Genomic DNA, 14,610 nt, shown 5'->3' with positions numbered 1-14,610 from the left:
TCTGAGAGAGTCAGAAAAAGCACTGCAATTTTCATAATGTCTCTGGTGGACATTTGCCACAAAAGCCATAGTGGTGAGAGAGAAAAAGCCATCTGTATGTGAGTGCTACCCCAGCTTAACAAGGAGCTGTGATCAGAGTGATACTCTATCCTCTGTATCTAGCAGTTCTCACATAGGCACACTATGGCACTATGCTGATATGGGTGAGGGGGAAAGTGAGGAGTAACTCCAGGGCAACTGGAGTGTTAGGCACCATCTAAAGCAAGTGCACAGCACCACCAGCAAGACTTCTATGACAACTCTACCTGCCGTTGCCTGCTTTGATTTTTTTGAAAATGTTCTCAAGATTTGAACTGCATAGTCCAGTGCCAGTTACTGTGTAGACATTCTTTCCTTCTTGCTACCTACTGAAAAAAACTAACTTTTACTCCACAGCTCAATGTATAGGGTGCCTGCCACTATTTTTCTGCTGCTGATAAGCTAGTTTGCTTCCTTATGCTCTTGTATTGCATGCAAATGTGTACATGGAAGTAGAAAAGAAATCTTTTCAAGAAGTCGTGAAGCCAAAGAAACCTGGAATTATGAGATTATTCAGTTTACCTGCTTAGCTTGTTGCTAAGCATCCTTAGCCCTTTTGTTCATGATACATGCTGTAACACTAGATGCAACTTTGAGCTGATTCAGTAGGGCTATTTATTAAGAAGAATCAAAGGTTTGGGGAACAGACTGTGTCATGTCCCCCTTCTTGGGAAGGTTAGGAATTTCCCCTTGAGTTTTCCTTCCCTTCCCACTGAGGGACTTCAGTGGTGTATTAGAGTACACTGACTTTTTATCAATCAAATAGTTAGTAGATTTTTGCTATAAATAGTTAAATAATTGTGAAGGGAAATGCGTTCTCAACAGACTGAATAAAATTATCTCTTCAGGTTTGTTCATTTTCATTTTCTGATCTCTCTGGGTATGATTTGATCTGTTCTAACATGATCAGTGCCTTCACAGATAGGATCTGGGTTTTTTTATATAAAAAAGGTAGGGAAGAAAATGTTAAAAAGGCTTTTTGAGCTTTCTTCAGTAAAGGATTGAAATCAGTTTTGTTTTTCTCATTACAAGCTCACTTCAGAAGTTGTTAGCTTAGTTTAGAAAAGGTAGAATTTACATTGCTATGATGGTGATTACTAAAATCACCATCTTATCTGATTTGCTTTACATTCCTTACTGAAGTCCTTTCTCCCAGTAATCCGTCCACTTTTTAGTATATTCTCTTAGTACTAAAAATGGAGCCAGTTTCATTACAGATACTGAAAGCATGGTGGTTAAAATTCTCTTAGAAGTCAGACTTGTTATACACGTTCATGCTTTCCGAGAATGCTTTCAATTGCTCTGCATTAATAAAAACTTTTAAAAGGATTTTCCTGCTCTTTAATTGTCCAGTCTTACAGTGATTCTTTCATTTGCCAGTGACTAATTTGAAAATATGAGCTTACTTTATGTGCAATTTTTAGGTCATCATTAAGCTCTTTGTGAAAGAGATTGAGTCATATAATGTGTTTTTACAGTGCAGCCCAGATCTCAGTTGGTGTCATAGAATGCCATTATAATACAAATAAAAACATTAATCATTCATGTCATTAGTTGCCACTGTTACTTTCTACCTTGATGTATTTCTAAAAAAATTAAATACAAAATAGCCTCCACAATCCATCCAGTCCCTTTTGATTAGCTCATTTAGTCAGTGTGCTCTTTGCTTGCTTCTGTACCAATAATTTGTCCAGTAAAGCTCAGCTGGGTATCTCTATCCTTTTTCACTTGTCCTTCCATTTTCTGTCTCATGTACGCATGTTCTCAAAAGCATTTCTATCCAGGATGCTGCGGCAGTAGCAGAGAATAGAGATGAAAGACTCCATTTCTATTTCACCTTGCATTCTTACAATTCCTTTCCACTTTCTGGTAGCATAACCTTTTGTGGTTGCAACCCGTAGTATTTCAGATAGCTTATTCCTTTGTGTTCCATTTTCTTTGAATTTCTCTGTTCCTTTCATTGTCTGTAGCCTTCACTCCACCTGAAGTCAATAGGAAGCTTGGTATCGATTTAGGCATGGCCAGAATTTCAACAGAAGCTCTTCTCCTGTTATTTTTAAGACTTTTGTTTGTTTGGTTGGTTGGTTTGTTTAATTTAGGCTATTAAATATGCATAGTGTTTTTTTAGCAAAATAAAAGCACTGCTTCCAAAGATGTTTCTGTCTAAGGCCCCATTTTGGCAAGTCACACCACTTGCGTGGATCCTGCAGATTTCCTAGATAATGAAGCAAAGTTGAAAGCCAATAAGCATGTGCTTGAATCACATGGAAATCTCTGCTTGATTTTGAGCAGCCTTGCTGAGTAGAGATGGAGGTAAGGGCCTGATGCTTCACAGAACTGAATTGTAAATGTGTGGAAATGAACCGTAAGGGATGGGAGTAAGACATTAGAGCAAGGAAAGAAAGTTGGAGGTTTCACCCAAAAGGTTTTCTGAATTGGTTGTGCATATCATGCAGCCTGCACATCTAAAACTCTTTATGTTGGTTATAAGTGAATGAGAAGGCCTTATAAATATGAATATGAATAGCCCTATGCAACTATTACTGATTGAAATACTTACTCCCTTCAGTAGGCACTAGTCTTGCTTCATGTCAAATCACTGGATTTGTCCCAAATGGTGTAGTTCGTGATGATAGCTAAGAGTTATGGGGGCAGGAAAAGAGTTTTTGAAAAGGGTAGACTATGTGGGAGGGAAAGATGGACACACACAGAGGAAACAAATATACAGAAGGAAGACGAGCCTGGAGGCAGTAAACAAAGAGGAGGACAAGTCATGGCAGGCAGGGAAACATAAGGCATGACAACAAATGAAGAAGTAAATTTTCCTACGTAAGATGTGTGAGACAATTTTTTTGTTTTGATTGCCAGAAGAGCCTATGGCTGTTGAAGCCTCCTCATCCACCTCCCTCTTCTTTAGCAGAAGAAACCATATTACACCTGAAACAAACAGCCCTCCTAATGTCCTAGAAGCATTCTAATCTGCAAGATCCCTGGACTATTATTGCTTAGAGACAGTCCCTTCGCTAATGAGACCTGGCAGAGTTCAGTCACATTTGTGTTGCTCCTTCATCTCAGAGTTCCCTTGGGGACCTTTTTTTAAGACAGGCTACCAAAAATAGTTGTTCTTACCTTTGCTATTTTTAAATCTCAGAACTGAAAAAAAAGGTCCTCCTAACCATAAGTACAATGAGAACACCTAATTAAATGCAGTGATTTGGGGATGGCTTATAGTCTTGTCAAGATAATGAAAAAAGTAGCATTCATTTAATTTTCCTTTGGTTTGGGGGTTGTAGGTTCTGTGGGGCTTGTTTTGTTGGTTTTGTTTTATTGTTGTCAATAAGGTATGTGAAGTCTGTTCTGTAATACAAGATGGTGGCATTAAAATAGCAGGTACTGTACATTTGTACCTGCCCTACTGTGTTGTGCTGGACTAATGTCAGGTTACTGTTCATTGAGAAATGACATGGAGGTGAAGTGGTCTTGTTGAGTCCAAGTGATTTATCACATGGCACGGCGCCAGCATTTGCTGTTACACCAAGCTGTCAGGTTTTTTGTTGTAAATTAAACCATGTTTCACAACCTAAAAGATTTTTAAAGCTTATTTTGTAGACAGATTTCCAGCAGGTTCTGCCCTTGCATGGCAAACTGGGCTACCTTTAATCAAAGGGTATTTTTTTTTTTATTTCAAAATTTAACAAGGAGTATTCTTCCATTTCTAGAACTATTAATTCTTGATCTAAATACCCCAGACAAGTTACTGTGCAGGTTTCAGTATAAATCCTGAAAAATGTGGCATTTTCAGTATCCCCATAATGCTGCTGCTTTTACTCTTCCTCTCTGGGTTTCTTAGCTCAAAAAAGAAGAAAGGAAAACAGCTGCTGATACTGAGGTTTGATGGCTTTAGAAGACAGGGATTATGATATGTGCTGTCGTATAAGTATTTTTTTATTTTGTCCTTCATCTATGTGGAAGAATCCACTTATTGTATTATGAAAAAATATTTCTATCTATCTGCATCACTCAGGTGTAGACCACTGACATTCACTCAGCTTCTTAATAACCCACACAAGCGTGTTGACCAGGACCAGTCTAAGTCAGATGGAAGAGGAAGGCATCAGATCGACACCTCCTCCTGGTCTCAAACACTGCAGACCTAGTCCAAGGGAAATGTAGAAATAATATGGTATAATTTAGGGGGGGATACTTAGACTTGTTTCTCATTCTTTCTAGTATTCAGGTAGGTGAGACACAGTAGACAAAAGAGAAAAACATCCTTCTTCCTTTGGTAAGCCTTGTAATGCCTCTGTAACACCGAGATCTCTGTATCAGGATGAGAGCAGAAGACATGAGACAGCTAGCAGAAGATGACCCCGTTGACTCTGTCTAGAGGATTAAATTAAGCTGACATAGAGCTGGCCTGTCCATAGTGTTCAACTGTAAGAAAGATGGTGCTCTGAGCCAGCTAGGATTTCCCCACAAAATGTGGGTAAAATTTAGAGTTTGGTACAGGCCAAGTAGTTTCCCAGAAAGGGATCTTTCTGGGGAGAGAGAAGGGTTGCTGCTGCATGGACACTCAGCATGTTGTGCCAGTTAGTTTCAGGGAACGAGAATAGTCCCTGCCTGGTTTTGATTGCTAGCACAGATGTCATTGCTGGCAGTAGGGCAAGTTGAGGAATGGTAGCCTTGCAAGCTGACTTCCCACACAGCAAAACAATTTGAGAGATAAATTTCTGGAGGTACTGTTCTCTTGGTCTGTCTAAAAAGGTGGAATTTGGGGATATAATTGAGAAGTCTTTTAGTTTTCTCTTTTATTGTGTTGTCTTAAGACTATGTCTTAAGGAACCTCCAGCCACGTGGACAGCAAGCAGACCAAACAGTAGCCTCCTCTTCTCTGATGGAGTTGCAGCCACAATTCACCTTCTTTTTGATACTTGTGGATTTAATTCTGTGTTGTTTTTTATTTCTATTAAAACAAATTAACTAACAAACAAACAAACAAAAACCACAAAACTCCTACAAAACCAAACAAAACAAGGATGCCATTTATTTGTGACAGATGAGTCATTTTGCGTAGCTGTCAAAAATCTGTCTTCACTGAACAAATCTATGATGGTATTTGCTTATGTACACAGCTGATGACCAGAAGTATGCTTTACTTTAGGACCCATCCCTTGCAATATCTGCAGTCTTGTCCAGGGTGACATTTCCAACTCTTTTGTTTTCCTACTCTGCCAGTCAATGACAATCGCATCTGTTTCTCCCTCTGTGTTTCGTGAATTGGGTAACAGGGAGGGGCTGCAGGTTTTCAGCTGTTAATGTGTGAAAGACAAATTCTTTTCTGAAAATAAACAGTATCATAACCAAAAGACTGAGAGTTTGGCCCAGATTAATTAAAAAAAAAATATTTTTCTTTCATTACTGTGCAGTCTGTCTACCGTTTCTCTTACTGATGTCACGTCATTTGCCTATGTGCAATTTTAGCCTTGGACTTAATGCTAGGTTCTGTTCAGTGTGTCACCAAATGTCTTTCAGGACTGTTGCCAAAAATATTCTTTTTCCTACCCAAAACTGACCTGGAGACTCTAATTCATGCACTTACAGCATCTAGCCTTGACTACTGTAATTCCTTGGTTTGCTGGGCTTGGAGCCAAATCAATTGGCAGACTCCAGCTTAGTCAGAATTCAGCAGCAAGGCTTCTGACCCAAACCACGCCAACTCTATATCCTGCCTGTGCTGTGAATCTATATTTGAAAAGCATGTTATACATTTACTGTAACAGTTTCCTTTACACTGTAATTTTATGGGTGGAATTTTTCTTTTACCCTGCATGTCAACTGTCACACTCTCACAGAATTTTTCCGAGCTAAATTGCCATATATTCTACTTTTGCACTTACAGTAATTTAGTGCAAAGTCCTTTTCATCCTGTATCCCTAATTGGTGGAATTTGGAGTGAAATTCTCCATGAAATCTGGTTATTTTATCTGCCAAAGAAGACTTTCGGTTTTATTTCAACACATTGTCTTTCAGTTTCTATTTAGTGTCTTTTGTATTGTAAGGCATTATAAAATACTTGATTGCTGGTGTTCTTTATTATTACAAGAAATTAAAAATAATCATGTATGGATGGCAGCTGATAATGTAATAAGCAAAGGAAAAAATGAGTACTTCTTGTCTCCTGAACCCAAGGAGAAATTTCAGCCTTCACTCAATCATGTATTTAAAATAGCCTACTTGATAAATGTAATGGAGGGTAAAAGTGTTCTCTCTACCTCTTAATCTACAGATGAGGCTGTAATTCAGTTCTCATTTATTTCTGTTCTTCCCTGGTATTATTATTTTCAAATATCCTGTATCAAATATTCTCTTGCCCTGGAGATATTCTAGTTTTCCCTTTAATCCAATCTTGTATGCAACTCCTGCAGGCATCATTTAAGGGATTTTTGTTGTTGTTTTTCCTACTTTTTCTAGTTGTTTTTACATTTATACTTAATAACAATACCCTACTCTGGTAACATGTTTTATAGGAGCAGAAACTGACGTTTAAACTTTGTTTTAATATGCTTTACTATGAGCTGGCACCCCTAATAAAGTGTATTGTACTTGTACCACATTTGGTAAATATTTTGCATGTCACCCTAGGCTTAGTTGTTTGGGTCTTTTTATTTATTTATCACTCAGCAGAAAAACAATTAGATAGTAATCCTTTCTCTGAAACATGCCACATAAATTACCAGCTGCAGAATAAGTCATTAGGAAAGTTGCAGTTATTTACATCCTGTAAGTTATATTGATAGGAAAAGCAATGACGTGGTACAGACTCTTCCAGAACAATGCACTTTTTTAAACTCTAACTTAGTAAGGAAACAGCTTTGCATATGGTCAATGAAAATTTGATATAGCATAGAACTTACCAGCAGATGTTTGACAATGAATATTTCATGTTCCTTAATAATTCTACTTACCAGTCACAGTTGATAGTACAGTGCGTTCTAGAGTTCAAGGTGCCTTACAGAGATAGATATAATCGGTTATGTCATTTTAGAAATGTCTTTCTGGGGGTCAGGAAATAGCCTGAAAACCACGGTCAGCAGCAAGACCAGGAACAACCATTTCACTCAGATTCTGCAGGTATCAGCCCAAAATCTGGGGCTTCTCTTTGGACAAATCTTACCCAGACATGGAGGAAAAAATGAGTTAACTGGAGAGTTTCTGAGCTAATATAAACTCTTACAGCTTCCCCTTAGGGATAAGTCTACCAACCTTATGGGCTGTGTGCTGCTGGATCACTTACCCACACAAATTTGATCCTGATCAGGGGTGGGTACATTATGTTTTGCCTTCCAATTATGCAGAGCACAGGAGTTATGCCAGCTTTAGGCTTCCAGGGTGTCTGTGGGAGAACAAATGAATCTTGATGCAACATGAATTAGCTTACGAAGAAATGTGAACTAGCAGAACGGGTTTATATTTCCATCTCATGACACATGAATGCAGGGGTTTGATGCAGCACAAAAAGATGCAAAGCCACTTTCCCGTACTGTCAAACCATGGCCATGGCTGCTTTTTAGCTCTAATGTAATGCTTAGAGACCTTTCATGTTGGATGTTACCTGTGGATATTTGCAACACTTCATAGCCTAGATTGCTTTGTGTACTGAAATTGTTGTATGTGCATTGATACTTTCTCTGAAAAGAGTAGTGGGAGGTCTTTGATAGAAACTCAATTAATATTCTCTTCTGCATTTCCCTTTTCTTATTATCCCTAGCTGCTTTGCATAAGGTTCATTTAAATGTCTTGACTTTTATCATCTAGTACTCGCAGTATCCTACCTCCTTTAGCTGTTTTTTTTAATTTCTAAAAGTTAGTTAAGTGAAGGAGATCTATCTTCTGCTCGCTTTGTCTACTGCAGTTATGCAAGAAAACTCTTCGACATCTTCCTAGCTTGTGTTTCCACTGAGAAGAGTTTCTGAAATGATCACGTAATGACTTTTGATAAATCTTAGCACCTGTTCACAGAATGGAAATGAAACACTTGGAAGTTCAAATGTTTTTCAAATTTCAGATGATCTTATTAATACTTATTAGTGGAAAATAGCGAACCAGATCTTCCTCATATCCTTATGAGTCTTTTCTACTTGAATTTCCACTTGCAAACTAAAACCAGATTGTTAATTAAGCAAGTTTTTCTGAGCACCTAGGTCATCAACACAATGATAGTAATTAAATTCTAGCCTCAGTTTCTATACACATAATAATAAAGTGCTTTAGCATTTTCATTCTTTTCAAATTAATTGAATAAATATACACAGCATAACTTCCTTGATACAACCAACCTTCACTCCAAGCAAGTTCTGATATATTTCTGGTATGACTGAAATTATCACATCTGCTATTAAAATATGAATGGATCACAAATGAATCTGATGATCTCAGTAGTTTTGAGGAACCTTCTTTAGTATAAACTACATATAATTATTAATTTTAAAAGATGACATTTATTTTCTATGGCTTTAGAAGTTAATTAACCAGCCCTAATGACTGCAGTGAAAAGCTTCCATATGTGTCTCAAAATGTTGTAATCTTACTGAATCTGAAAGCAGCCTGAAAAGGGGTAAAAAACAGAGTAGAAATGTGCTCCGATTCAAGTAAGTGAGGTAAATTTTCAGGACCAGAGATGAAAGATACATAACTGACTTACTAGGCGAGCTTACCATTTTAGGAAAGATAGGTTGTTATATGTAAGATCCTCTACATCTGTGACTTGAGGGGAGAAGAACAGCTGTTGATCAACTTGATGATGAGAGACCAGATCAGGGAGTGTTGCAGCACTCCTGACACCATTTCTCAATGAGAGGAGGGAGGTGCTGCAAGTTGCAGCTTTACATAACAGTGGACGTGGTTTCAGCCCAAGAATCTAAAGAGATAAATGGCCAAGAATCTTGTCAAAGAGTTGAAGCATTTCTCAGTTTGACTTCATAGATCAGCACAGTTGCTTACTCAGGAGGACAGCCCAAGTCATTTCTAGAAAATCTGGTTTTCTTGGTGGTCCTTCAGTTAACTGTGTTGTGACCAAGGCAACTTCTACCTTGGTTAAATCATTTTGAGGCAGGCCACTGTTGCGGAAGCACAACATTGCTTGTAGCTGATTCAAACAGAAAGATGGTTGGGAAACAAGGTTCTCAACTACGATAAACAAGTAGCTAAAAGCTTAAGGATCTGAATTGTTCTAGATGATTGACCTAAATATCAATTTCTGGCTTCAGAACAAATCTATTAGAGCTGAATGAGGGAAGCCCATTTCACATCTCTTCTTCATCTTATATGCAAAAATTGAGACTGTTCGTGTACATAAAAATACATAGGCCGTGGACACAGGACAGAATGATCTACCACAGGTGAGCCCATTTATATTACATAAAAGAGAAGCAGCAGCTGCAGTTACAGGATGCAGCATTAATGTGTGTTAGCCCTTCCTGTCTGCTGACAGATTCCTACTATCAGCTAGTCACCATTCGAAGCAGAGCCTGCTTGTCTTTCATGCTTTGGTTTGTACAGCCTGCACATCTTTACACAGCTGCCTCAGGGGAACATGTGTCAGGCTTATGCCTCAAGTGTCATATCTGTACCCACACACCTATAGGCACACATGCAAAAGCATGTGGCTGTGCAGAGAGCTGTAGCCAACATCACGGGGAAGCAGCTGCATGTGTGGTTTGTGGTACATAGTTAGAAGTGGTGTAGACTAAAGTTATGGAGACAGACTTGAAGGGAGACATCTCCAACATTGATAAAATGTAAGTACAAAAGACACATCATTGGATGGATATTGATGATGTTGTTTCAGTAATGACATCATCCATAGACTCCTAGTGTCTTTGCTTTGCTTCTCTATAGTGATCACAACATAAATTGCTTGTCTTGTTTGACTTCCTTGTTCACCAAAGTTGAGCAGATTGTCGCCGTTTTCAACGCTTCTACCAGACAAAAAGCTTGGGACCATTTCTCGAAAGCCCAGCGAAAGAACATAGACATTTGGCGAAAGCATTCTGAGGTTGGTGATTTTATTATTACTTTCTACCCATCATCTCACAGCTGGATTGACACAGAACGAGTGTGGTTGTAGCTGGACATAGTGTTTTCAGCAATATTTATGGCTATCATTTTAGCTGTTAATCAACTGGCCATTATACAATCTTATCTACAATATGAATTTCTCCCATTGCTCTCATTATGATAATAGTCATTAAATAGCACTAAGACAGAGAGCAATGTGCTTTTATTTTTCCTGCAAAATTTGGGAAATCATTGGAGAATTATGTTTACTACCTCAAGTAATGAACTGCAGTAGTAAAATTAGGAACAATATTTTCAACTAAGGATAGAATTAAGAATTATTTCTGAAAAATATCATTTTAGGAGTTATCATGATCTGTTTTTAAAAGAAATATTCTGTAGCACAGATGGGTTTTTTTCTCGTTGTGCAATTTTATGGTCATTGTAAGATGACTTTGCCTGAAAATAAAATAGACAATTTATTTCCTAAATAATGACTTAAGCATAACAAGTCCAGAAGTATGACGTACTCCTCTCAATTTGTTTTATGCTGAACTTTTAAAAAGTAGGTACATCACTTGTATTGATTTTAAGTATCATGCTTTCAAAGAAAACAGTATTAATGTAATCATGCACAGAGTTAGCAATGTGGGACCATGCATGTGTGACTGTCATAAGCATGAGCAGAGGAAATGGGATTCTAACTCCCCTTGCTGCGAGTGGCAGCAAAGGAAGCACTAGACCTCATCCTGTGTTTTGGTCATCCAGCTTTCGTTTTTAATTCAGTATATACGCTATGAGCCTGTATTTTACAAAGTAAGTACCACTGTCTTTGTTTTCTTTCTTTCTTCTTCCTTTTTTTTTTTTTAATATGAGCAACTTACATACACTTGGTTTATTTTAATGTAATACAGTATGTTAATTATTATGTCACAGTCCTCAAAATTATTTTCTCTGTCTCAGAATAAAAACTTTAGAAGGTAAGGTGCACTTATTTAATTATTTTGTAGTACACTTGTAAAATAAGTGTTGTACACTTAGTTTGAGAAACACTAAAGTGCTGCACTGTAAATCATTTGGATAACATTTTAAGTGCCCATTAACTAATGCTAAATTACAGTTGAATACCAATGGCACTAACTGTAACATCCACATGAATACCAAATGAATTCTTTATTATCAGTGTTATTATGGTGAATACCAAATGAGTTCACAATAATGGGACACTTAAAATAAAATGTTAGCATAATTTATTGGTACAAACTGTATTTTGCATTTTGCTCACAAATATTTCATGTAAGTAGTGGATAAAGCCTTTGTTCAATTGAATGCTGGGAAGTTGGGGATTGATGTTTGTCTTGTCTTCTAGAGAAGCATGAAAATATTATTTACTAGTAGATTATTTCAATTCTATTAAGACCATCCCTCTTAAACTAACTTTCTGTAAAGGGATGTGGTGTGTCATTAATTTTCTGGCTTTTAAATCTTTAATAAACTGAAATGTTTATTAACATGTTAGTTGGATTTTCCAGAAATGTTAATTCACTATTCATTTTTTAAAAATATCATTGCCTTTGGTTTTTCTAAGAAGAGAACAACTAAAACAATTCAAAAACATGTGAAGGCTCTCACTAAACCAAAATATTTTAGAAATGTCTGGTTTTCAGATTGAAATAAGATGGAAATGTACCAAATGGCATCTTCGATTTAAATCATATTTACTAACCATGACGGTATCTGCTAATTTGTTTAATTACCTGATCACCTTCCCCTTTTTTTCTGAATTTAAGAAACCCAAAGCCAAAGCGACATTCACACACACAGCAATTCTGTGTGGAAGATTATTGACTTTGCTGTTAATGTAGACATTGGTGCATCAAGGACATTTATCCCCTGAAGAGGGGGTAAATGTAAGCGGACGTCTGCTCACGTATGCAGTATACTTCCCCAGGAAAAAGTGCAGGTGGCCTTTTCCAATAAAGAATTAAGAAATGCTGTACTCATTTCTTCCAGAGGTGCCTCTGGTTGCATGAGACACTGGTCGACCCTTTCCCTTTTTAATCACTTCTTTTTTTAATTTGAAATTATTCTCATGTAAAACGCCCACTAATTAGCTGCCTTGCCTTTGCTGGGATTAATGGACACATATACATTTATCAGAATGTTTGAGATCTGATGACAAACCAAGGGTACAGCTCAAGGGAAACGCCTTCCCTTTTTTTATGCAGTCCCTCTCTGACAGCTTATTGTTAATTGCAGGGAACAGCGGTCGGAGTCCTCAATGCTGTCTCCTCCTTCCAGGCGAATCTTCCTTGTTTCAGAGATTTCAAACCACCTCTTTGGGAATTAAGCTCTTTGTTGGCAGAAAAATTAGCTGTCTGCAGACGGACAAGGCCTACACTAATCACAGTGCTGCATCCCCATGTTACACCTGACAGGATTATTAGGACAAAATAGAGTCCTCTCAATCTTCTCAGCGCTGCCATTAAAAAGCCAGCCACTACACCCGTGCCGGCTTTTCTACCCAGAACAAAGACCGTCTAGACTCCCACAAAGCCGGCATGCCTGCTGATCATTTACCTAGTGACATGTGCAGGGGCTCCCTGCCTGCCTGCCCGCCCTTGACGCTGTCACCCAGAGACGAGGCTGTCAGCACTGGCACTCATTTTGGATCAAGATGCAGAGATTTTCAGGACAGCATTATGGGGCTTTGTCTTTTAAATCCAGGGAGATCTGGGCATAGGGACAGAGGGTGAGATTCATTTGGCTAGCATTAGGCACTTGCAATACAGAGTACTCTGCCCTGGCTGCTTTCAGCTACATTTACTATCAGCAGAGAGGACCAGGGTGTAGTGAAATATGACTTGTTTAATGGAGACACCTACACCTTGCTGAATGAATCCTACCCCAAGTGGCAGAGAGAAGCAAGAATTATCTATACCTTATGTTAGCTGACAATCTTTTTTATCAGTCTGCATTATACACAGTTTTAAGCACTATCCCAGCTGTTAAAGCATTCTCCTATGTTTAGCAGAACTAAAGATCACTCAACATGGAGACTCACTTTCTCTCGTTTTCCCTGAATGTTGCCTTTGATAAACTCTGCTCTTTCACAGGAAGAATTCCCTGTGCTACTGTTGTTATAAATATTCATATACAAATAAATATGATTACAATGATAAATGATGTATAATTAAAATCAGAGCAGCATTAAAACCAGATACTAAATAATACATAATGACTTTATGGAAGTTAATACTGACAAAAGGTCATTTTGGGTTTTAGGAGCTCCGAAATGCTCACAGTGAACAGCTCATGGGAATCCGCCGGGAAGAGGAAATGGAAATGTCCGATGATGACAGTGGTGACAATCCCAGTAAAAAGCTGAGAGTAGATGATTCAGGTAAAGCCAAGTCCCGTTATAACATCAAGTATATGCAACTATTGTGGGTTTTTTTAAGGAAAAAACCTCTTACATATGAGAAATGACACATTAATAGCTGATTATATAACACAGTATCTTATTTTAAGCCCTCATAAATTAGTTATTTGAATGATGCAAGCTGTTTCTAGGAGGTGTCTGTCACCTGCTATGATCTGTAATGATAAAAATTCTTCGATTCTGCCCTTGGCTAGAAGCATTGTGTTTCTTTAGTGCACTCTGCAGTCTTGCATGGCAATATTTCCTTCCATGCTTGTAACAATGTCTTATTATGAGGTCAAGTAAAGTTATGTTTTGGTAGTATTCTCTAAGCCTTACCTTTCTTTTCAACAAACAAATAAATAATACTATATAAACTCTCTACCAAATACACCATACCATATTAATTGTGTGTTTTGTGGAATTATCTTTTAAGGGTACATGGTTCACAGTATGGTACTGCATGCTGTATTAAGTTGACACCTGTTAGTTGGCTAGCATGAAAGAAAGAACAAGGGAGCATGCAATATGAGTAAAGAAAAGCAATTTTTTCAGCCTTCTACAAATAGTCTGCTATCCAGGGTGGACAGCAAGAGGTGACTCAGAAGCTGCCTGAATTATTGACTGGTAACATGATTTGGATGAATGCTTTACTTGATTTCTTGACATTGTCTAATAAAGTTGTGAGTAGCTAACAAGGGTTTACATGTTTAGTTATTCATCTTTGGAAAGGGAATTTCCAAAAGCTGTAGCTAAACCATGACTGGAAAGTGCCAGCCAGCAGTTAGCTTTACAGAGGTAAAGACGGAGGGACTAACAGGGAAAGAAACTGGGAGTCTGATGATGAGGATAATTTTGATCTAGTCCTTTGCATACAGGCACCTTATTAAGAAAAGAAAGAATTTCAGCTATTTGATAGTTTAAAGTCCTTGCATGCTGTCACAAAAGTGTGGATTCAGGTTCACATAGAGAAGAGCTCTTTGGCTTCTCCTGAGACAAAATGCTGTGTGAGATTGAATGACTCCAGACGTAAAGACCAAAGTAAGGAGTGTCAT

At 37.9% G+C, this 14,610-nt stretch overlaps 1 protein-coding gene across 1 annotated transcript in view; it reads left to right on the top strand.

Annotated features, from left to right (window-relative positions):
• LOC104410937 (ecto-NOX disulfide-thiol exchanger 1) overlaps positions 1-13,580 on the top strand; it is a gene marked incomplete at its 3' end in the record, with an annotated part of 87,383 nt that extends 73,803 nt beyond the window's left edge. Inside the window, exons 8-9 of the mRNA XM_010021240.1 lie at positions 10,026-10,132; positions 13,420-13,580. Coding sequence (XP_010019542.1) covers positions 10,026-10,132; positions 13,420-13,580 — 268 coding nt within the window. The remainder of the gene's footprint in view (positions 1-10,025; positions 10,133-13,419) is intronic.
• Positions 13,581-14,610: the final 1,030 nt, after the last annotated feature.

Source organism: Nestor notabilis, unplaced genomic scaffold (assembly GCF_000696875.1).
Source record: "Nestor notabilis isolate BGI_N333 unplaced genomic scaffold, ASM69687v1 scaffold1959, whole genome shotgun sequence".
In the NCBI taxonomy this organism is placed as follows: Eukaryota; Metazoa; Chordata; class Aves; order Psittaciformes; family Psittacidae; genus Nestor; species Nestor notabilis.
Note: the sequence above shows the minus strand (reverse complement) of the source record. Positions and strands in the feature narration are given on the sequence as shown.